Source organism: Limulus polyphemus, unplaced genomic scaffold, assembly GCF_000517525.1.
Source record: "Limulus polyphemus unplaced genomic scaffold, Limulus_polyphemus-2.1.2 Scaffold22, whole genome shotgun sequence".
NCBI lineage: Eukaryota > Metazoa > Arthropoda > Merostomata > Xiphosura > Limulidae > Limulus > Limulus polyphemus.
Window position 1 is genome coordinate 1,369,736 of NW_013665632.1, and position 24,602 is coordinate 1,394,337.

The 24,602-nt window shown below is 34.8% G+C and overlaps 1 protein-coding gene across 8 annotated transcripts in view; it reads right to left on the reverse strand.

Annotated features, from left to right (window-relative positions):
- LOC106458381 (unconventional myosin-Ia-like) overlaps nt 1–24,602 on the reverse strand; it is a 306,550-nt gene that overhangs the window by 92,772 nt on the left and 189,176 nt on the right. For all 8 annotated transcript variants that reach the window (XM_022384798.1, XM_022384801.1, XM_022384835.1 and 5 more), the window contains exons 3-7: nt 14,298–14,413; nt 10,635–10,729; nt 6,743–6,847; nt 5,271–5,317; nt 387–450 (exon numbers count right to left, since the gene is read on the reverse strand). In XM_022384798.1, coding sequence (XP_022240506.1) covers nt 387–450; nt 5,271–5,317; nt 6,743–6,847; nt 10,635–10,729; nt 14,298–14,413 — 427 coding nt within the window. The remainder of the gene's footprint in view (nt 1–386; nt 451–5,270; nt 5,318–6,742; nt 6,848–10,634; nt 10,730–14,297; nt 14,414–24,602) is intronic.

Below are 24,602 nucleotides of genomic sequence, written 5' to 3' on the forward strand. Positions count from 1 at the left end.
TATTATAATTAATTATTAGTATATATATATATATATATATATATATATATATATATAGCAATGATTTTTTCATCCACTACGTTTACAAGAATCATGTATTGACTTCAACTAAGTAAACAATTAAATTTTACATTTTCGAGCTATTATGATAAAAAAAAAAACATTAACCTTATTTAACGATTACCAAATAACATTTTAAAAGCATGTATTTTAATTTAAAAAAATATAATATTTCTTTATTAGAAATATTAATTATGATTGCCACAAGTTATATAAATATCTAGCATGATAAAAGATTACTTCACAAGTCAGTAGTAGTAGTACTGATTAAAGTAATAATCATAAAACTACAAAAACAATTGTAAACAATAATAATAAAAGTTTACAGTTAGTAATGACTCCACCGCAAGGCTGACCCAGCAAGTCGAACTCTATATCCATGTATTTGCCCTAAAAACAGAAAAAATTATGACAACTCAACCAACCTATACCGAATATATTATTGTACAATACTAACTCACTATATTAAATGGCTATCACTTCTTATACTGGCATCAAACTCATATCATTCAGTGTTTCACATAGCTTATAATGTTAGTAGTGACTGAAAACGTCTTATCTATTAGTGTGTTTTTTTTAAACCTAAGCAGCTGGACATCAAATACATAAATTAGGTTGCTGTTGTTTTCATTTTTTTGCTTAATAAACTTACACTAGTTTATTTAGCCAAATAAGTTCAGTGTAGATGCAACATCCAGATATGATAGTACAGACGTGATCGCACAGTAGGCCTAGCGTGATTGTACTACAGTAGAGTAGGCCTGGCGTGGTTGCACTCATTAGTACGTAACCTAGATAGTTTATTACCAAATTCGATCACTCATTACGTCGAGGAACTGTCGATTAGAGACGAATACTGCTAAATAATCACTGAGTGCCTTACTAAAGCCGCAGGTCTGGCTATCCTTAAACACAAACATCATACTAACTATAACACGTGGCAGTCACATACACACATAATAAATATGATAAAAGAATCTCGGAATAATCTACATTAGCACAAGAGACCCACACGTTCAAAACACAAATAAACACACAAAGAAACAAAATATGAAACTAAAAACAACAACTAAAAGAAGACAGATGGGACTCCTTTTGCTCGCAACTCAACGAACATACCGAACTTCTGGTCATACCGAAACATACATACCTGGTCATACGCAAACAGCCTCAACATACCCAAAACATACTCCACACTCAAGCGTGGAAATAAAATAGTAGAGGCACTCAAAACAGATGACGAACCAAACATGAACATTCACTATTTTAAACGGATCAATGAACATGTTCTACAAAATACATACATATATATATATATATATATATATATACACACACACACACACATCAAGCTTTCCAGTTAACAGTAAAAACACTCAAAACCCACAAAAGTTAAGTAAAGACATCAAGCAAGCAAACAAGCCCCGTTACTATAATATACGTAATCAGTACCAAATTAAACAGACGAAAAATAAAGCTTCTGGAGAAGATGGCATAAAAGTCATCCTCATCAAAAATTAAATCGGACGTTGTTTGACTACTTAACAGCATTATTTAACCTATCCACAACCTCTTGGAAGCATGCAAATGTTATTACGTTCCTAAAAGAAGGTATACCAGCGAATAAACCAGAAAGTAAACGTCCAATCAGCCTGACCAGCTGCATAGACAAAAGTTTAGAAATAATTATAAGTAACAGACTATCCACGTTTTTAGAAGTCATATCAAAATTACCATAAGTACAAAATGGTATCAGAAAACTTCGGCAAACTACTGATCATTTAGTTAAGTTTACTGAAACTACAGTAGATAGCTTTAACAAAAATTAATGTACTGTCGTCTACTTTCTTAATATAAAGAAACCATTCGACACTGTACGGCACAGTAGTCTACAGTTCCGTTTCGCGAGGTATTACTCGCTGGTTGTCTAACGTTTTGGAAAATAGAAGTGTTGAATAAATGTAGAGGGCATTTACTCATAGTACTTTATTCCAGCTTGGATTAACATTGCACCTATGCATATGAATCACAAATTATCAGAATCACAAGCTCATTATTCATGCACAAATATGCGAACATGCGGCTACTCCACGACAGACTCCTAGATAGTTCGATCAAATATTTTGAGAAAAACCTAAATAAAAATGATTTACTAATTTCCAATGATCGCTATATCATACATGATGAAAATTTTGCTAAGTTACTCTCCACAATTAACGTGTTCTTTAAGGCCACCTACAGCTAACGTATATCACGCCATTAGATTGAATTACAAGAGTGTTGAAAAGTGTTTTATGTATAATCGTTTTTCAGAAACTTAACCCAGCGAATAAGTGTATATTATTATCTGAACCGTTTGCAACGTGCAGAACACTCCCACAAATAAATGAAATGACATCAATAATTACATGGTTTCATTACATCCATGGACATTGACCATGAAAAGGGTCAGAGTGTGTACCCAGACTTTTGAATAGAACTTTGACCCGCGTGTTGTAATAAAAGTAGTATTGTATTACAAGTTACAGTTTTACACTAAGTAAAAGCTATAACTTGTAATAAAATACACTTCATCAGTAAATAAACTGAAAAAGAAACAACAACAGTGATAAAAAATAAACCAACAGTAAAGGTGGGAAAAAGAGGTCGTCCAATGCACCTGACCCTACTAGCAGAGGCGTCACTAGGAAATGCCACAGGGGCCCGTGCACCTATTCTATTTGGCAGTTCCCTGTATCCCCAGTCGGTGTCTTGAAAAATCATAATAAAAAAACATAATCGATATAATACTGAAATGCCGAAAATTCCCGTTCCTATGGGCCCGAGCTCCGAATCTTTTAAGTACCTAGCGACGCCTCCCAGGTGTTACAAAAGACCTAAATCCCGATCTGGATTAGCTCGCGTCCATCTGGAAGTATTTCTCTGCTCTTTTGTTTGTTGAGCACAAAAGCTACACAATGGGCTATTTGTTCTGTATCACAACTGATATCGAAGAGCTGAATTTGGCGTTATGAGCCATCACGCTGAATCACTGGGGGCTCTCAGCTATTATGAATGCCGGATATAAATTTGCTTTAAAGTGACAGATGAATATTTTATCCAGGATATATACTTATCGAAACATGTTTGAACTCCTTACAGACATATAAAATGGTTGAGAATAATTATTAATAACATCTGATCAAAAGTTTGTTTGTTTCTTTTTTTTAATTACCTACAAAGCTACCAATGGGCCGTTTGCGCTAGGCGTCCCTAATTTGAAGTTATAGACTAGAAGGAAGAGAAATAGTCAATAACATCCACCGCCTACTCTTGTACTTAACCTTGCCAATGGGTAGTAGGATTAACCGTCACATTATAACGTCACCACAACTAAAACGGTCAGCATGTTTGGTGATGGTTTCGATCCCGTGACCGGCAGGTTTTAAGTCAAGCGCTCTAACCACCAGCTTGATAAATAGTAGGATCCAGTTGTCACTCTTATATCATACCCATGGCCTCAGAGTACCAAGTGTGTTTGTAGCAAGAGGCTGCGAACTATTAATCTTCAGATTCACAGTCCGAGCACTCTATCATTAGCCACGCTCGACCCAGTAAGATAACTAAACAGATGGAACTAAAAAGTAACTTATGAATTGATGAAGTTTACTCTATAGAACAAAATGACAATCATATGTAATGTTACAAGTCAAGATGAAAGAAAACTAAAATCTACAAAGTTTGAGTACGCTATATGAAAACGTATTTGGAGATTTGTTACATAATTACAGACCATGTCTTCGGCCATGCAGCGTAATTTCCATTGCAAAACGCTCGTCGTACGCGTGTTAAGTCCAAAGCACACCCAGCCTTCTTGCTTGCTTTCATAAGCCATCTAGTGTAAAAGGACAACGGTTTCTCGACGCCCATTTCAACAATCTGGTCACATAGAAATTCATAGGCGCTGCGTCTGGCAACTTGGCCGATAGTCTTCAAACCGAATAGCATGAATATCCATTTCATTCTCCAGCTGTTTGAGGTATGCACCTGTCAAACGGATATGTCGTGGAAACAGCTTGTGTACACGTGACTTGTATTCCTTTTCCAGATGTAGATCCTTTTTATCTTGTATACTGTTTCTAGGGGCACATGGTTGATTTTTGTCAATGATTTTTATGTTTAGGGATTCTTAACTGGTACAAGAGACCGCACTTTATTTACCACAGCCGGGATACGACTTGTTACAGGTCTCTTTCTGGGTGGTCCTGGTGGTCCAAGTTGGCCCATACTCCTTTGTTGTCCAATGCCATTAATTACAAGGGTTATCCCTCGGAAACTGTAAATACTCCGATCTATGCACATTTTTATGATCTGAGGGTATAAATATTTTGTGTCGAAAAAGGTTGTTACGTACCTTTCTCAAAGTGACCAGTTTTCGGTGGCATCATACTACCTATGCTTGTTTGTTTGTTATGGATTTCGCGCAAAACTACATGAGGCTATCTGCGCTAGCCGTCCCTAATTTAGCAGTGTAAGACTAGAGGGAAGGCAGCTAGTCATCACCACCCACCGCCAACTCTTGGGCTACTCTTCTACCAACGAATAGTAGGATTTACCGTCGCATTATAACGCCCCCACGGCTGAAAAGGCGAGCATGTTTGGTGTGACGGGGATTCGAACCCGCGACCCACATATTGCGAGTCGATCACCCTAACCACCTGGCTATGCCGAGCCCACACTACCTATGCAATACCAATTAAGGTCAAAATGTATTTATGATATATTCCGTTCCACCGCAACTTTACATTAGCTGTTTTGTTGTCACGTGATTTGCATATTAAAAATCGTTTTAACATAACATACTTAGCCCTCATAATAATAATTAGGATGCCTTAAATTAGCCGAGCTTAAGATATTTTTGTTAGTCCTAAATCTATATATTAAGCTGAGTATGCAAAATATTCTTCATTTTTACTAATAAATAATGATAAAATTCAAGAGTTTTAAAGATAATAACCAACAAACCTTGTAAATACAAAATAGGATCGAATCACTTTATCTTCACCTTCCTTTTGGCGTTGATGCGAGAACTATAAACCAAAGTAAGCGTACTACGAGCAATTTAAGTCAACGTAAAACTATATTAAGCAACAGAGCATTTTAACATGACAATATCAGGTCTTGTCTTGTTTTGTTTCGATATTTACGTAACAAAAAAGTTTTGTACTTACAAATCTGGAAGAATTGTCGTTTCTTTGGGTTTTGGCATTTCCAAAAGCTGTTTGGATAAAAATTATACTTTGTTAAATAACTAAACATAACAAAAGGCAGAAACACGCGAAACCGTAAATATTAATGTTAAGCGATGTTTTACATGTGGATTTACGGTGCAAAAATCTCCATTTTCACTGTAATATCTAACGTACAATGACTATGAATTCTCATAGGATTACACAATACAGGGTAACTGAAAATTATAAGTAAATACGAGTATAACTTTTAAAATTTGGTTAAAAAATAGATGATAAATATATTAAACAAATTAAAAACGTCTAGAAAACTAAATAACACGCTTATTTGAAGTATCCATTGCTCTTTGAACCTACTAGAATTTTTAATATATTTGTATACATTATCATTTTCGTAAATATATTTGATGCTAATACAAATCTCTCACAAAACGTCTGCTTTATTTAATGAAGAAAAACCAACGCACTAAATTCCTCTGAAAAACAAAAATCTGTACTTTTCGAAAACACTCCGGTTATCAAGTTTCTTTTATTGTGATGCATCTACTTATTATATATTTGTGTTTTATAACTGTAATAAACAGAGGTATGAGATTATAATATACTTATGACCTACACGGATACTATTAAAGATCCTACTTTTTGTTCTTAAATTAGGCCTTGATTGTGGTACTCCTTTTTCTTTCTTTCCAGTTATTTTCCGGCAGTAATAAAGACAGAAAATAATTGATTTGGTTTGCTTTGAATTTCGCGCAAAACTACACGAGGACTATCTGCGCTAGCTGTCTCTAATTGCAGTGACAGACTAGAGTGAAGGCAGCTAGTCAACACCACCCACCGCCAACTCTTGGGCTACTCTTTTACAAACGAATAGTGGGATTGGCCGTCACATTATCACGCCCCCCACAGCTGAAAGGGCGAGCATGTTCGGTGATGGGGATTTAAATGCGCGACCCTCAGATTGTGAGTCGAGCGCTTTAACCGAGACCATGCGGCCAACACCCAATAAGCTAAGACATTTTATGTTGGTGGTGATGAAGTGTTTGATAGTATTCACTAGTATAATAATATTTAGTAATCAATCGGCCTTATATATTTACTATCCATAGGTAGTTATCTTGGATGATAAAACAAGGTGATTTTTCATTTTATTCACGAACTAGAAATGTTAATCTCCCATTCTCTCCATTTAGAGTACTGCTTCATTCTCCAGCTACCATAAGCACGAAGAGACAGATTATTGTACGCCACGTGCATGTAAAAACTTAACACTGAATAGTTTTAAATAATGTGTTAGGCTGAAGTCAAAGTTCTCCATGATTCAAAATATATAATTGAACACTCAATACTTAAATTTAGTGTTTGATTTATTAAATTGTTGACTAACACTCGTTAACGTAACCCACAATTACCCTCCGTCTTTTGTTTCTCCTAACCCTAAAACATATACTCACCTTCTAAGACTGGAATGGACTGAAGAAGTTGTTGTTTGATGGATACAAGCTCTTTCCGTTTGTGAGATACCTCTGCCACATATTGCATTACAATCTTGCTAGCTTCTGTAAGAGATATTAAAAAAATAAAATTCATAAGAAAGTAAAATACTGAACGTTTGACAACAGTACATTTTTCGATCTATATCTAATATTGAGTTATATTGTGTCCAGCTGTGTATTAAGCTTTTTATATATTATCAATATTTACAACATTTCTCTTTACGTATAGGAGTTCTCGGTTCAAACCAGAGTTTTCCAGAGACTGTGAAGTCACGGTTTCATGGTTCACGTTTCGTTGGAGGAAACGTACTCCGCAATTTTGGGTTGTGTGTGTGCGTTATAAGTGAGGAGGTCAAATCCTACTATTTGGTCAGAAATTTATAGTTCAGAAGCTAGTTGGTTGTTTTGCACTCCCTCTAGTCTATATCAGTTGAAAATTAGGAATGGTTATAAACAGATAGCCTTTGTGCAGCTTTCCGTGAACAAATGTAAAAACAAAACAAAAACAACCAGATATAAAGTTTGTTTTGTATATTACCTCTACTTACATTAAAAATCTTCGTTTTACCTTTATCTATAGCTATGAAACTCATTGTAAAATAAAGCTAACTATACTTCTGTGATCTCCGTTCCTCGACAGATGTAAAACCCATGTACTGTGTACAATTTGCTTTTTGTTATTAATTCCTTTACATTTTCAAACATACGCGAATAAGGTGTAAAGAGATTTTCAATAGATATATGGTATTTTACTGGCAAATGTTTTATTTATTCTCAAGTCAATTTTTCTAGCTTCTAAGAAAGTCGGAATTTGATTTGTCACTACTGAGCAGCATTCAATAATTAATTTTTTTCTAACCAGGATTGGATGAATTAATTCGCTTATAAAGTCTCTTAAATGAATTTTAATCAAACAATAATATTTTATCAAGCTTTACAATTAGGTTTACTAATTTTCTAAAACTTATTTATACGTAAAGTAAATAGACACTAATAAGAGAGGAAGGTTTGTTTTCTTTGTTTGTTTTTGAATTTAGCGCAAAGGTACACGAGGGCTATCTGCGCTAGCCGTCTGTAATTTAGTAGTGAAAGCCTAGAGGGAAGGCAGCTAGTTATCACCACCCACCGCCAACCCTTAGGCTACTCTTTTACCAACGAATAGTGGAATTGACCGTCACATATAACGTCCCCAAGGCTAAAAGGCTATATCCTCTATATCTATGGAGAGTTGTAATTGTCTTGGCCATTACTTTTATATCCGTGGAGAATTGTGACTATCTTGACTATTACCTCAATGTCCATATGGACATTGAGGTAACAGCTAAGACAATTACAACTCTCCATGGACATTGAGGTAACAGCTAAGACAATTACAACTCTCCAGAGAGTTGTAATTGTCTTAGCTGTTACCTCTATATCCATGGAGAGTTGTAATTGTCTTAGCTGTTACCTCTATATCCATGGAGAGTTGTAATTGTATTGGATGTTACCTCAATGTCCATGGAAAGTTGTAATTGTTTTGGCTGTTACCTCTATATCCATGGAGAGTTGTAATTGTATTGGATATTACCTCAATGTCCATGGAAAGTTGTAATTGTTTTGGCTGTTACCTCTATATCCATGGAGAGTTGTAACTGTTTGGATGTTACCTCAATGTCCACAGAGAGTTGTAATTGTCTTGGCTGTTACCTCAATGTCCATGGAAAGTTGTAATTGTCTTGGTCATTACTTTTATATCCGTGGGGAGCTGTGACTGTCTTGACTATTACTTCAATGTCCATGGAGAGTTGTGACTGTCTTGACTATTACCTCTATATCTATGCAGTGTTGTAATATTTTGTGTATTATGTATAATCTGATCTATAACTGTATCTTTCTTAAAGTTTATCATTATTATTATTTGTAAGAATGGAAGTCTCCTTTTTTAAGGCTGTCTTTACCTTAGACATAGCCTCAAATTGAACTTATGATTGCCCTTTACTTTTATTCTCACTTCGGTAGTTCTGTTTTGGTTTCTCTTTGTTTTAGATGTACACCTTCTTCGTTCTTTATCTTTCCTGCTTTTTAATTTAGTGCTGACTTTAGATTTAAAGAGTCTAAATAAAAGTATCTAGTGGTATACACTATTAAATATTCACAGGCGATATTTTAAAACTATTTTCCGTTTCCGTTCTAACTTCACTACTTAGAAAGTTGATGTTAAATATATACTGAAATGCGGTCGATGGTTTTTCGGTTTAAAAACATTGGCTGTTTTAGGATTACATTGAAATATACGTAGGTTTAATGTACAAGACGTTAAATTTATAATCACCGTGTAATAATCATTGCGTCAAAGATAAAAGTATCAAATAACGATATATGCTCTCTTTGTTTGTAGTTAAGTACAAAGCTACACAACGGGCTATCTCTCCTGTGCCCACCACAGGTATAAAACCCCAGTTTTTAGCGTTATTAACCTTCAGAATTACCGCTAAGCCACTGGGGACAACAAATATGATTATACTGCGTAATATTATTATGGGTAAACTAGGGGTCATAGGTTGAATACCCACAATTTCCTATTTTTTATTATTTCCTAAATTGTTTATATATATATTTATGTATCCGCCTAGCCATAAACTCAGATATTAGCACCAAGAAAGTTGGTATTTTTTTCCGTCACTAGTACCAAACTAAAGCTGGTAACTTAATTTTTTAATTCAAGATACCCGTTATAAAAACGTATTGCATCTTATTTCTTTTTTTAAAGCTTTTATGTAATGACGATTTTTGCCCAACTTAATAATTATTTCATTTGATTCATTTAGTAACTGTACTTATGCCCGATGATGTTAATTAGTTTGTTTGTTTTGAATTTCGCGCAAAGCTACACGAGGGATATCTGCGCTAGCCGTTCCTAATTTAGCAGTGTAAGACTAGAGGGAAGGCAGCTACTCATCACCACCCACCGCCAACTCTTGGGCTACTCTTTTACCAACGAATAGTGGGATTGACCGTCACATTGTAACGCCCCCACGGCTGAAAGGGCGAGCATGTTCGGTGTGACGGGGATTCGAACCCGCGACCCGCAGATTGCGAGTCGAGCGCCCTAACCACCTGGCCATGCCGGGCCGATGTTAATTAGAATCGGAATTTTCTACGTAAACGGCACTTAACGAACATGTGCATGGGCTAAATGGCCGGTCAAGAGATTCCCATGATTCAGGTATAGCCGTCCCTAATTTTGAGCTTCTGGCCAGCGGAGAGATAGTCAACCAGCAGCATTTGTAGCCAAAAGAGCTATATACCGCTCTTCGAACCAAATAAAGGGATTGATAGTCGTTGCTATAATGCGCCAACAGCTGAAAGCGTGAAGTGTGTTTAACTTCTCGATCTGCAGCCCGATATGCACTGCTGATTTCTTCTAAATACCTTACCAATAGATCCGTAACGATAAAAACACTATCTGTAGCCTGTAAAACAGGAAGCTCTGATTTATTCTAAATACCTTACCAATAGATCCATAACGATAAAAACACTATCTGTAGCCTGTAAAATAGGAAGCTCTGATTTATTCTAAATACCTTACCAATAGATCCGTAACGATAAAAACACTATCTGTAGCCTGTAAAACAGGAAGCTCTGATTTATTCTAAATACCTTACCAATAGATCCATAACGATAAAAACACTATCTGTAGCCTGTAAAACAGGAAGCTCTGATTTATTCTAAATATCTTATGATTAGAACTGGAGTTATCGGAGCACTGTCAATACACATAATGCACGTGGCTGTGATTTTTCCAAATTGCCTTACCGTTAAACAAGTTAAAGATAGCATTTATGAAATCGTACAACTTAGTAATAACCTGTTTTTCCAGCCCCACTTTCACCCGTAATGATAACACACTGGTCTGTATTCCTGTCTAGCATGGAACTGTAGGCGTTGTCTGCAACAGCGTATCTGAAAATAAAAAAAATATGTTTACTTAAATATAGTAAAATGGAAATTATTTCACCATTTTCTGATTTACCGGGTAGGATTGGCGAAGTGTTTCTATTTCAACCATTGATGGAGTACACTGGTAAGAAAAATTTGTGAATGTTACATAACAGTATCAATTAGATATATTTATACACACGTAGCTGGAAGTTGATTGATTAATCAGTATTGCGGAAAGCTTTGAGACAATTTGTAGCACATTTGGCAAAAATGTGTAAACAGTTACCCAGTCAACAATCTAACGTAGTTGAGTTCGATTACTTTGAGGTACAACGGTTCAGTAAGGTGGAATATTTTTTAGGGGTGGTGGGGATGATGCTTCTCTTTTTTTTTAACATAACTAGGGCAAGAGGAAAACTTCAGAGCATAACAATTTAAACAATAAGTTGAAAGATAATTGTGTCAGATTTGAAGATAAACATGCAGTAGTAGGGTCAAGAAGAAAGTTAGTTGTTACTATTTAGGAGTACAATGAAAAATAAAACCTTACCTGAAATGGAAGACTATGATATAATAGGACTTATTTGGTTAAGTTCGAAGATATTGATAATACGAATTATATGAAATTCCAAGCCGTAAGTCATTAAGTGGTTATAGATTTTTTCAAAGGGGGAGGGGGGAGGTAGATATTTATATAAGGATGAACTACAGCCTATTAGGACTGACAACATAAAATATAACTATCATGGAATCCTTAACCCTAACTCCCCTCTCTTTCATACAAAGTTACACAAAAGGTCATCTGTCTGTAGCCTTCCCTAATTTTGAACTGATATATAGAGGTAAAGTGGATAGTTAATAGCACTCACCGCCATTTCTCGGGCTTCTCTTTCTGATCAAATAATGGGATTTCACAGTTACTCTTATAATGCACCCAAGGTCCCAAAGTGCAGAGCGAGGATTTTCGCCAAAGGGGACACGAACTAGGAATACTCATATCACAGTTCTGGCATACTAACCAGTAGACCACGCCTGGTTTACTTTTCGTACAAATTCCATTTCATGTCATATACGGAAATAACATACAAAGTCTAATTTTGTTACCTTGAAAACTTCAATTTCATTAGATATATAGAGAAACAGTATTGATCAATATGGGAATTCGTCAGGAACAAAATTCAAGGTTGTAGTAACTGATGACAATCTCTTTGATCATATTCACAAAATCTTTCTTAAATAACAAGAAAAATACAAAACATAGATGTTATACATAATGGTGTTATTTTCATTTCGTTAAAAACATACTAAGTGTTAATGTTATTTTGACCAAAATTATACTCTTGCATTTGAAAAAAATGAAATGGTCTTGAAGCTCAGCCATTTGCGTTAGCCATTTTAACAAGAGTCCTCATGGATACAAGGTTATACAATCGTAATTACATGCTTCAAAAAAAATGAAGGTGGTTAAAACTGCACAATAAGTAAGCAGAATAATGTAATATAAGTAAAAAAGAAAAATACTTTACTGGGCGACGTTTCGCTGCTGCAAAGATTGACTTGACACATATAACGTTTTCCTTGAAACGTCTCCCAATAAAAGTTGTTGTTTCTTACTTAGGTGATATTATATCGCTTATTTACTTTATACATGGTTAGTGTCATGTTGTCTATATGTCAATAACTCTAAGATATTCCCTGTACATGGCTAGTGTCGTGTTGTCTATATGTCAATAACTCTAAGATATTCCCTGTACACGGTTAGTGTCATATTGTCTATATGTCAATAACTCTAAGATATTCCATCTACATGGTTAGTGTCATGTTGTCTATATAAATAACTCTAAGATATTCCCTGTACATGGCTAGGGTCATGTTGCGTATACCAATAACTCTCATATATTACCTGTACATGGTTAGTGTCATGTTGTGTATACCCTGGGGGTGTGTTAATCAATTAATCAAGAACGAATAGATTCAATAGCACTAGATTTTTGTAGTGAAATTTTGTTAACTTTTCTTTTCTCTGCGCAGATTAATTAGTATTTGCTCGCTTTTTTCCTTATTCTTAGTGAAAATGCTGTTATTGATTAACAGTTCCCGTCTCACATAATGTCAGCAGAAATTATTCTTGTCTGTGGATTTGGTAATATAAAACACTGCAGTAATGATTTCATCCTAATTTACACGAACATAAATAAATCAGTGAAAATGATTAAGTTGGTTATCCTAATCCCAAAGGCCTGATCAGTTTTCTTCGAGCGTGTATTTTTTACGGTAATTCATCGAGGTGTGGCACTTTTCAGATTTATGAGCTACAAATCGAACAGGGCGTAATCCTTTTTTGCATAACCTTTTGTGTAAAACCACTTGCTTTGATTAGCATTTTCTCTCCTTAAGACGTCCTGCGTTATAAATGGATAAAGTTTAACAATTCCCAAAGGAAAATAAACACATTTTTGTTTCAATGTAAAAATATTTTTTATTTCGTATTTTGTATATTTTAGTCTATCTTTAAAGTTTAAATGTAGTTGAACAAACTGTCGGGGTAATTTGGAAACATACTACTTAGGAAGCTAAAGGTACATTTAAAAAACATTTGAGTATTTTGCCTATTAATCACGACATTGGAATCGCTTAAAAATACATAGGTCCATACCAAAGCGTTATAAAAGGAACGCCAATTTTCAATGTGAACGACATTATATTTGCACTTGGGCTAAACAAATAGATCAGAAAACCCTAGGATTCAGCTGTGCCTAATCTGAAACTACTGACCAGAGAAAAGGTATCCAACTAGCAGTAGCAGCTGTTGCCACAAAGGCTTTATCAGGCTCATCACACCGAATAGTAAGTAGAATTAACTGTCGTTTTTATAACGTTACCACAGCCGAATGTGCGGAGCGTGTTCCGCGGCATTCATGTCTCGAGCCTTGGTTAGTTAAATCTACAGCTATAGCGCATTGAATGATAAAAAAATAAAGTTGAATTTAACTAGGAGCCTGTAAAAAAGTAAACCTCCCATCTGTCTACACACCCAATCATTACAACAATAATGTATATATATATATATTTGCAATAGAAGCAGACAGATGCGTATATGTACGTCTGGATTTCAGTTTTAATTATTATAACCTACTAACTTAAATTCATAATAAGAGTCAACTATCCCGTATTTTATTTTATCGAAGTCATTAAGACTGCAGTTAAGATGTTCAAGTTAATATCATCAGTGTACGTCTCCTAATGCGTTACAGTTATTGAAAATCTTTCTAGTTCTTTCTCTACATATCATTTGGAAACATTAAAACGTCCATATCTAGCAGGAAGTTAATATTAACCGTATTTATTACTAGCCTTGTTGTCCTATTTCCTATACTTGCTACTCTGAAATATTTTTTGAAAGTACATTAGTGAAACATTTTGAAAGAATTAACATCAAGATTCAGGATGGTACATAATACACAGCTATAGTCTTGAGTTTAAATATAAAAAAAAAATGTTGTTTTTTTTTCCGACCATACTGACATTTATGGTATACTTCCCTATTAATGGATTTGAAATATAACATGCCGGAAAGAATACTACTCACATGTGTGGCGGGAGTTCGAACATGCTGCAACGCCTGTAGGCTTCTATAATATTGGTAGTGTAAAGGGCCAGTTTTTTGTAGGGGTTAACTGAGATCACGACTGTTCCTATGTACGTCTAAAATAGAAAAAAAGACAATTCTTATATTATTAATTCAAATTCTCCTCACTCCAATACTTACCGTAATACCGATTTCGTTTGTAAAGCTATTTATCAGCAATATATAGTAATTTCAGACGTATTACATGTACACATATTTATAAAATGAACTAAAATCATTATACGTGTACAGAGAAATTTATAAAATTATATGTACATTGTTTGTTTGTGTAGTTAAATTTTGCGCAAAGCTAGCTACTCGGGGGCTATCTGCGCTAGCCGTGCCTAATTTTGAAGTGATAGGCTAAATGGAAGGCAGCTAGTTAACACCTCTAAATGCCGACTTGTGGGCTACTATATTCAAATAGTGGGATTTTACCATCACTCTCATAACACATCCAAGGTCCTAAAGTGCGGAGTTCGATGATACTGTACGTGGTTACGAGGCACGAACCACGGATCTATTCAAATAAAATTACCCAAAACAAAGCAAGCCTACCGCCAAGTATTCGCAAATGCCAGTCGAGCATCTTAAACATTTATTAGAAAATAAGTGACAAAGATTAAGGCGTGCAGCAGATGAATCAACTAACCAATTGGTTCTGAGTTATACAACTGACACAGGCATTCTCAACTAAGAGCAACTTGACATCCTTTCGAAGATACCTTTTTTGGAGGATGGCGGTGGATTTGTAATAATACTATACCTAGAGGCAGGCCTGGAAAAGACATGAAAGACGTTATCTTATATATTATTATATAGAAGAAAGATTTATAAAAAGCATAAAATAAGATCGTTACCCCTTTCAACTAGAAAGAGAATTCAGAAATGATGTAACATACTGGTAAGGAAATGGTTCATTACTGCACAGCCTTATAAAACTTGACCACATGCAACTGAATCAAACATTCTCTATATTAATTAAAAACACAGCTAAAAATAATATAATTTTTAAAGATAATTTAAAAAAGTAGATTTCGTTTTACTTCGTAAATAATGTTTTTATTTAAAAGGAATAGTACAAACATATCCTTGCACTTTTACGTTTCTAAAAAACAACAAAAACCCTTACACGTTTTGATTGTTTGTTTGTAATCAAGCACAAAACTACACAATGGGCTATCTGTGCTCTGCCCACCACGAGTATCGAAACCCGGATTCTAGCGTTGGAAGTCCGCAGACATACCGCTGTGCCACTGAGAGGCTACACGTTTTGAACTACAGGAATACACTTGGGATACTTTTAGAACTTTAAATTATTTCGTACATAATGCACACATCATTTTATCATCGAGAGTAACACTTGCATTATTTCTGTATTTTTTTCAGCTAAAGCAAAAACATTTTGATTCTTAAAAAAAAAAAAAAATCCTCCAGCAAGTGTCTACTATATTACCACTTTCAATTTGAATAGACTGAAGAAAGATCTTAACTTCCGCTCGTTAACTTATAACAAAGAGAACTGCTTTCTTATTGTTCACTTGATAACTGAATTATCCATTTCAGCGCTCAGTTACAGCCTCTATCAATGACTCTTTCGGAATGATAACAGTCAACAAGCGATTTAAATCTTTTAAAAAGGTATCTTTTAAATGTGAATCCGAAATTCGAAACTGACATATATGAGCTAAGTGAAACAGTATCTATCATTCTGTAACTTTAAGACAGTTTCGAATCGAGAGTTTTATGTTGAGAATTTGGTAATTTACTGTTGTTGTTTTTTTTATGAGAAACATAGGGCAGGGGGAAAACATTATTTTCAGTAAAGAATGCATGTTTCCATACTTTAATCTTTTGAATTAGTAATTTTAGGAAAACAAGCTATTTGCTTATAATTTAACCAATAAACTGATTCGTCAGACATATAGAAAAGAAAGAGCTTTAAGCGTTCATAAATGCTATAAAATCATGTCAATAATTGTTAAAATATCGAATACACGATGCTGGTCCGGCGTTCATCTTTTATTTATAGTAAAACTAAATTAAATAATCACCATTCTTGAAAGCATATACATTTGAAAATTGGTCTAAAACGTGAACGAAGCATGCGTATAATAACTTCAAACTATGTCGGATAAGTAACATTGTCAACTTCTAGTACATTATAAGTAATTGTAGACACATCCAGTCATATTTGATGTTATTACCCTCTCAAAGAAAGGTCAAGACTGGTTGAAGTCTCGGATCTAACTCGATATGCACCTTCAGACTAGAATAAATAACAGTATGCATGATATTCAAGTTATTTTTCTCTGATGTACCGTTTTTGAATAAATGATATGTAAAAAAAAGTTAACAGAAAGTGACAACAACAGCTGTGAATATCTAAAAATTGAGCTAAAAATTGAAACTGGATTTTTTGTTCAAAGTTTGATCTCAAAGTGAAACCAACATAGCTTTTAAAGCAAAAGCCATTCAGCTAGGTTTTAGGTTTTGTGTTTAGTGCTAGGTGATTTATTTTTGTCTTATAAATTACTTTAAAACATAGCTATAAAATATTGTTAAAAGTATTTCATGTAAATCCGGAAAAGACGGAATTACAAGCTTGAACTATAAATATCCTAACACTTCAGTGCATATAAAAATATTAGACATATGCTGAGAAACCATGAGGTAAAACGTGTTGCTTTACATAAAAAAAAATCTGATTTAATATCATAAACAAAAAAGGACGAAAAAGAATATAATGTGGAACGAAAAAATTGATAAAAACATAATTTATTATATTTACTTCTGGTATTATAGTTCCTGCATGAATATATATACAGACATAGATGGATCGATAAGTTTCAGGAATATAGTTATTTAAATGTTTACTGCAGTATCTGTAGACAGGTAAACTACGTGTTAATATACTCTTAAAAACTCACACATAGAAATAGGAAATAAAATATAAAAATCTCTCATAAATTATATACTCTCCAATTTCTAATCTATTGGAGTAATTCCAGAACAAAAAAAAACAAAAAAAAACACACACAACGTATTTCTGGTCTTTTAACCAGGTCGATTTTTATGTATAGGAGTCTGCGTAGCACAGTTGTATATGTAAAACCCTGTTGAAACCAGCAAAATACATCGGTTTTATTATTCTACGTTATCTCTTCATCATGATGGAGTTGATCTGGAAATCTCTTGTGGCAATACTATATATTTCAGGATCTGCAGAGCTGTAAATGCGTGGTATACAGTGCCCACATACATTACAGTAAATCAAAGACAAGCAAGACAAAACCTGATTTTCATGACATGTAGAATTTTAAGTGTAGTAGTCAGGTGAATTACAGTATTGAGAAATCGAACACAAGAAGACGATAAAACTTCGGTTTCATAATCTCCAGGGTTGTAAGTGCATGTAACCATGTAGATTACAGTAAAATGGAGGATAATAAATAGAGAAGCAGATTAAACCAAGGTTTTAGAAACTGCGGGGTTGTAAGTGCATATAGTGATAATTTGGAATTACGGTAAATCAGAGACAAGAAACATATAGGTGAGACAGTCAGAAACTTATATGTCAGTTTCTTAATTTAATATTTCCTTTGTATTCAATTAAAAGACAACTTCCAAGAATGCAAATACAAAGCGTGATAAGACATTGAAATTTGGGCATCATACCAATTCTTATACTCTGAATCAAGTTAAGTTTCCGTTCTGCTCTATCAGACAAGGCAAGTTGCTTGGCTAAACGGAATCCATGGAGTTTTTTATTTTTAGAAGTAGAAACAAGGGAAAAAAAGTATTTTAGCGAGCAATAGGGCAGGATCATATAACATGATGTCGTTTCAACTGAATCATCGAATCACGTAATTAATCAAATAAAGAAATGAGGACGCAGTACTAAGAAAAATCGCTTTTTATATCCTTATATAGTGAGCAGATGTGCAAATAGTTTGGTCTGTTATGAATTTCGCGCAAATTTACACAAGGGCCATCTGCGTTAGCCGTCCCTAATTTAGCAGTGAAAGACTAGAGGGAAGGCAGCTAGTCATCACCACCCACCGACAACTCTTGAACTACTCTTTTACCAACAAATAGTGGGATTGATTGTCACATTATAACAGATTGCGAGTCAAGCGCCCTAACCACCTGGCCATGCAGGGTCTGATGTGCAAATAAGTCTCTAATTACAGATGCAGAACTATTAAATGACACCAAACTTGAAGAACAAGCTTATACTGATTTACAAAAACCACTAGTTGATTAAAGCTAAGAAATAAGCAGCAACAGCGTGGTTTCCACTTCTCGCTACCTAACAATTAAAGCACTTTTGAAGTTACGTTTGATTGATCAGTAAGTATCATCTGACGGAGACCTACGTTCGGTGGATAACAAATTATGAGCCTGCAGCCTTGTTATCTTCCTCCTACACCAATAATCTAACACTACCTACACTTTATATTCAAACTTGTATTCACTGATCATTTCCCCAGCCGTTTCGATTGGGCCTGGCCTGGCCTGGTGGTTAGGGCGCTCGACTCGCAATTTGTGGGTCGCGGGTTCGAACCCTCGTCAAACCAAACATGCTCGCCCTTTCAGCCGTGAGGGCGTTATAATGTGACGGTCGAACCTACTATTCGTTGGTAAAAGAGTAGCCCAAAAGTTGGCGGTGGGTGGTGTTGACTAACTGCCTTCATTCTAGTCTATCACTTCTAAATTAGGAACGGATAGCGCAGCTAGCCCTCGTGTAGCTTTGCGCGAAATTTCAAACAAACAAACCAAACGTTTCGATTGCAACACGAAATACCATAATCCCCTTTTCCAGCACGTTAACAAAATAAACCGTACTGAATAAGAACAAAGATTTATGGGATCACTATTACAAATATTATTTTTTTTTTTACAAAGATGGTAACAGTTAAAGACACACACACATTCAATTATATACTTATCAGCAGAATAAATATATGCAAGAAGAGAAATAAAATAAAATCTCAGGATTATTAATACACGGCTTTCTATGAACTATCAGATGAAGACTGTAATGCTTGTAAAACAAAAGTTCAAGGAGTAATCATTTAAAGTAATATTAAAATCTCAAATTGGTTAGTCGCAACCCTTTTGGAGATGAATACTGGAAGTTCATTAATAATAACTAGCATCGGCGTTAGTTTGGTCCCAATGCTCAAACGAATGACCCAATTTTAATCGGTCGTGCTAAAAGTTAGAAAGAACCACATTTAATAACACTGTAAATGCGCCAAAAATTGTTGGAAGCACATAAAAAAAAACCATACACACAGGGAAAATGCGCCTCAAATTTGGTGGGGCCACATTAAACAACATAGGAAATGCGCCAAAGGAATTGGTGATAATATACTCAATATTGTCAAGGCAGGGTTCTGGGCAAACACAAAGTTAACTTTCCTTTCTCTTAGAGCAGTATAATATACATCTAGCCCAGTGAATCGTCGTGTTTCATCATCATCATCATCTTGTTAACGGAAGTTCTTCGTTTTGTAAACTTTTATGTCCAAAATGTCATTATTATATAGTGTTCAATTTCCTTAACTTTCTAATTCATTAAATATGAGATACGATTCCTAGAAATAAATACTTTTGAGAAAAATCTAAGTAGTAATTATCATAATTTTCTTAAATATAAAGATTATTCTTCGATTTTAAATAATGCTTTTCGGAACACTTTGAAAGCATCTTTTATTTAATGTATTAGTTTATACGTTACATCTAAGCAAAATTTGTAACAGCTGACGACTATCGATCATTGTAGTTGTTTCTGCAGTATAATCACTTGTTCGTCTGTTTTTCTCAAGCACAAAGCTACCCACCACGGGTATCGAAGCCCAGTTTCTAGCGTTGTAAGTCAGCAGACATATCGTTGTGTCACTGGGGGGCCACTTGTTTGTCATTATGAGTTTTTATTCTCTTTGTGAATATCAAACTATTTTCCATTTTAACTCTACATCTTTGTGCGCCATTTTTACAATGTTAAGGTTTACAGCAAGCTATTCTATGTCATTTATAGAACGTTTGTCAACGTGTTTTATTAGGATAATAGGCATAGCTTTCTCATCTAATCTGAACAAGCACAGTTCTGCAGCTTCCTTTTTTACGCTCAACTTCTTAAGTTCGCATATTCCAAAGGGAACACTGTAGTTCCTGACGGGAAGCTCTCCCTACATTAGTTTACGATTGTTTTTTTTTTTGCAAGTTTTTTCTTCCTAAAAGAACCTTCTATATGCTGTATAACGAGGTGGAACAGGCCATAGTCATTAACGTGGTTACTTTTCTTGTAAATATCTTCTCAAAGTTTTTATTATTATTATTATTACTTTTTTATTTTTACTTTTCTTCTTTTCGCTAACGTTGTTCATCAAAGCAATAGACGCAACCTGTAAGCAGAGGGTAGATTAATAAATCGAAGAAAATGGTTTATTTCGTCTTTCTCGTATAATCAGAGGGTTTGCCAAGCAAAGCAACTAAGTTTAAACCTCAGAAACTGGTGATGAAGTCACACCTAACTTTTGTAGTAACTACTTATGCATATATAAAGGCTCAAATCAATATCAATAAATATTTGGATAGGAACGGGAATTTCTAAGATTTACTCTTAAGGATTTTATCTTGAAAAACAACATATTTTAGGAATATTTCTTTCACCCAATTATTCTTAAAAATCATTAAACAAATAATGATCATTTATTAAAATAAAACCAATAATAAAAAATGTAATTACAGGGTACTATCCTCTGGTTGCTCAGCGATAAGCTCGGACTTCCAACGCCAAAACATGGGGTTCGATTCCCCACGGTGGACAGAGCTCAGATAGCCTATTTTGTGGATTATTTGTGTTTTATACCAAAAGTGGCATCGAATTATGTTGGTATTTTGAAAACAATGTGTAGATTCAGTGTGAAATAAGTTTGGATATTTCCAGAATCCTTTGTGTATCTAAATATAGATGAGATCGTATTAAGTTTCAACTTATATTGTTAATAATGACAAATATTTCCCAATTTGATTCAGTTTTTGTGAGCTTACTGTCGAAAGAATACGGTAGGACTATTTTAGTCCATTAGAATTCTTGTCAGTGTGTTTTTGTACATAGTTTTTATTAGTTCTTTAACTGTTCAAAATTTTAATGTATATAAAGCAGAATTGTCATCTTTTGTCTATGTGTCCGCCTTTCACGCCTATAGTTTTTTCCGAATTCAACCACACTTGTAATGCACCCTTAGCCCCTCCCGGGAGTGTCATAGGCGGATCAGTGTACAGTCTGATCCCCCATCCCCCATGTCAAATCTTAGGATTACCTATCTGTACTCCGTGTTAATGATATCTGACAAACTTTGAAGACACTCTTGCTACATCCGGAGGAGTGACATAGAGAGGTTGGTGTTCGAGACTGACCCCTCTACGTTACTCCCTTGGTCCCTACGTCTTTCACGCGCCATTCTATTGATCACCACCAAACTTCAAAAGCACCCATCGTGCACCTTAGGACTTATAGAGGGAAATTTTGGTTCGAATCTGCCCCTCCATGTCACTCCTCGAGGGCTCCTGTCTGTCTGTTTGTCTGCTTTACACGCCTTCAGTTTTTACCGATCTCAACCAAACTTGGCATGCATCCTATGCCTTCATCTTGGGAGTGACAGAGGGGGTGTTAGTATCCGTATCTGACCACTCTCTACTCTTTCACACTTTGCAACCCCTAAGTTTATTTGATTAATTTGGCCCAAAGCTACACAAGAGCTATCTGCGCTGGACATTTCTAATTTTGGAATAACGTACTGTGTTAACATAGGTTTCTGGATTATGTTTTATTTCATAAAATATTCAAAACGTTACATGCATACAGAATTCTAATAAAGAATGTTTATAAAATATATCTTTAATGTATTTTATAATAACAAACATATTCATATAAGTATTTGTAGTTGGCTACTATGGTAACGAATAGAGTTGCATAAGTAATTTTAGTTTACTAATACAATAAGTACTTCCGCGGGGTCCCTGAAAGTGTTTTGTTTCAAGAGTAAATAAAACCAAAATTAAGAGTAACAAATATATCATGCTGCGTTGTACCTACAGAATGCACAATTTGTCTCGTGGTTCATGGCATGCGCACGATTTACTGACGTCAAGATAGTACAAGTTGCAATGTTAAGTGTCCCTTATGTGACGTCATTTTAGTGTCTATTGACTGACCGACTGACAGACAGACAACACATTACTGTAAAGAGGTGCGAGTGGTTAAAACAGGTGACCCCTCCAGGTGGCTCTTCACCCCTTTCGCGGAAATACTAACTAATAGATTCTTGCATAAGTATTTTTAGTTGACTACTGTAGTAACGAATAGGTTCGCATAAGTATCATACATTCGGTAGACTCTATATGTAAGGATGACCAAGGTACTCAATAGGCATAATACAACTATGCACCTTAAAGAATCGACAATGACAGAGAGTTCTACTTTAACAGATGACTGCCACTCACTTTCATTCGTTTTTCTACCCAACAAATCCCAAAACAAGGCAAGAAATCATCGCTAAGATATCAAACCAGAAATTGACCAATCCATTGAACTGTTCATCTTTCTTCTTCTTCTTTCAGTTGAAATAACACTACAACTACTTTATCACTAACTTCAGTTATCCACTGTATTTGTTTCTGAGCAGTGCAAGATGCCATCGCTTAGTCGTAATGACTAGTAGTAGTTTAAAAAATCATAATTCTAGTGTAAACAATGTTATCATTAACCTTTGAAGTTAGCTTTCTTACAGAAATTTGGTGTTCCTTTAAAAAGCTTAAACACTGGGTGAAACAGGAATTATCAGTCACTAAGAGATGATCATTAGATGACTGTAACATGTAGAATACTCAATGCTTTGTACACTATACAATCGGTGTCTTTAGGGAGCCAACCCCAATATTATGTATGAAGTGAAGGAGTAAAAAAATCATTATACATAATATTAAGTTTTATTACCACATTCATAGAATACCCTAACTTTCAGTAAGGGGAAAACACGTCACAAAACAAGTAATAAAAACATTTTATAAGTGTAAAATTATGTACGAATGGCATTGCGAAAAAGAATGTAAACAAGAATATAGGGACTATACAGCTATACATAGATCATTCCTTCATGACTTTCAATATTAAAATATAATGTTACACTGTAAAATGCACACTTGACTTTGATGTTACTGCAGTTAGAAGTTACATATTCCGGACTGTTGGTATGCAGTTTCTTTATAGGAGAGTGCTCTAGCACTCTCTATGTAGAATGGCACAGACGCCTATATTAAAGCAATACAAAAGTCCTCCGGAATTTCTTTTCTACAGGTAATCAGAAGCTAGATATGAAGAGCTAGCTGGCATAGTCGCTCTATCTCAGTGTATATGCCGCTTTTCAGCTATCCAGAGCATCCCAAAGTCGAAAACTGGCAAATAGCCAATATCAAGATTTCATATATTCGTTCCTCACCATCTTTCTTCAATAGGCCTAGCACCTACCTAGTTTTAGCAGTAACTATAATTTTCTCATCAGTTGTTAGAGCAAAAAAATCTACACGAACCTTGACTACCTATTTTATTATTATTCTATGTAAAATTTATAAAGCTTTAAAATACACTCTATAACCCAGTAACCAACGTATGCCTCCTTATAAAATAAAGTAAACAAACACGTGTATGGAAAAACATTTATCGCTAAATAAAAAATAAAAAACTTGTAAGGCTGGCTACTGAACATGAAAAAGGAACCATACACGATAGGGTTGGAAGTGGACATATCACTTGATCTGGCTAATGATCACATAGCAGACTAAACTGTCGCGACTTTAGATGGAGAATAAAATCCTTATATTACTGGATTTCTCACTGGCAAAACAAATTGAACCAGAATCGTGAAATATTACTATTTTGTAAAATAGTCATAAAAGTAGGTTCTAAAGGAAAGGTATAATGATCAAAACTGAAATTCTATTCAAACACCAAGCTTTCAGTAGACAAAGTGATAAATTTCTTTCCTTATGCTTGCCAAAATATCCCGGTCATGTCAGGGTAGGCATCAATATAGTGTAGCTACGAACCTAGGACATACGAACAAAGAAAATCAAGTGGAGTCAAAACATGTCTTGATTAGTAGAGACTCGCTACGAAGTCAGTCGAACTGACCGACCTCGTAACCATTTTGTACTCGTGCATTTTACAGTGCAACATTAAATTTAAAATTGAAA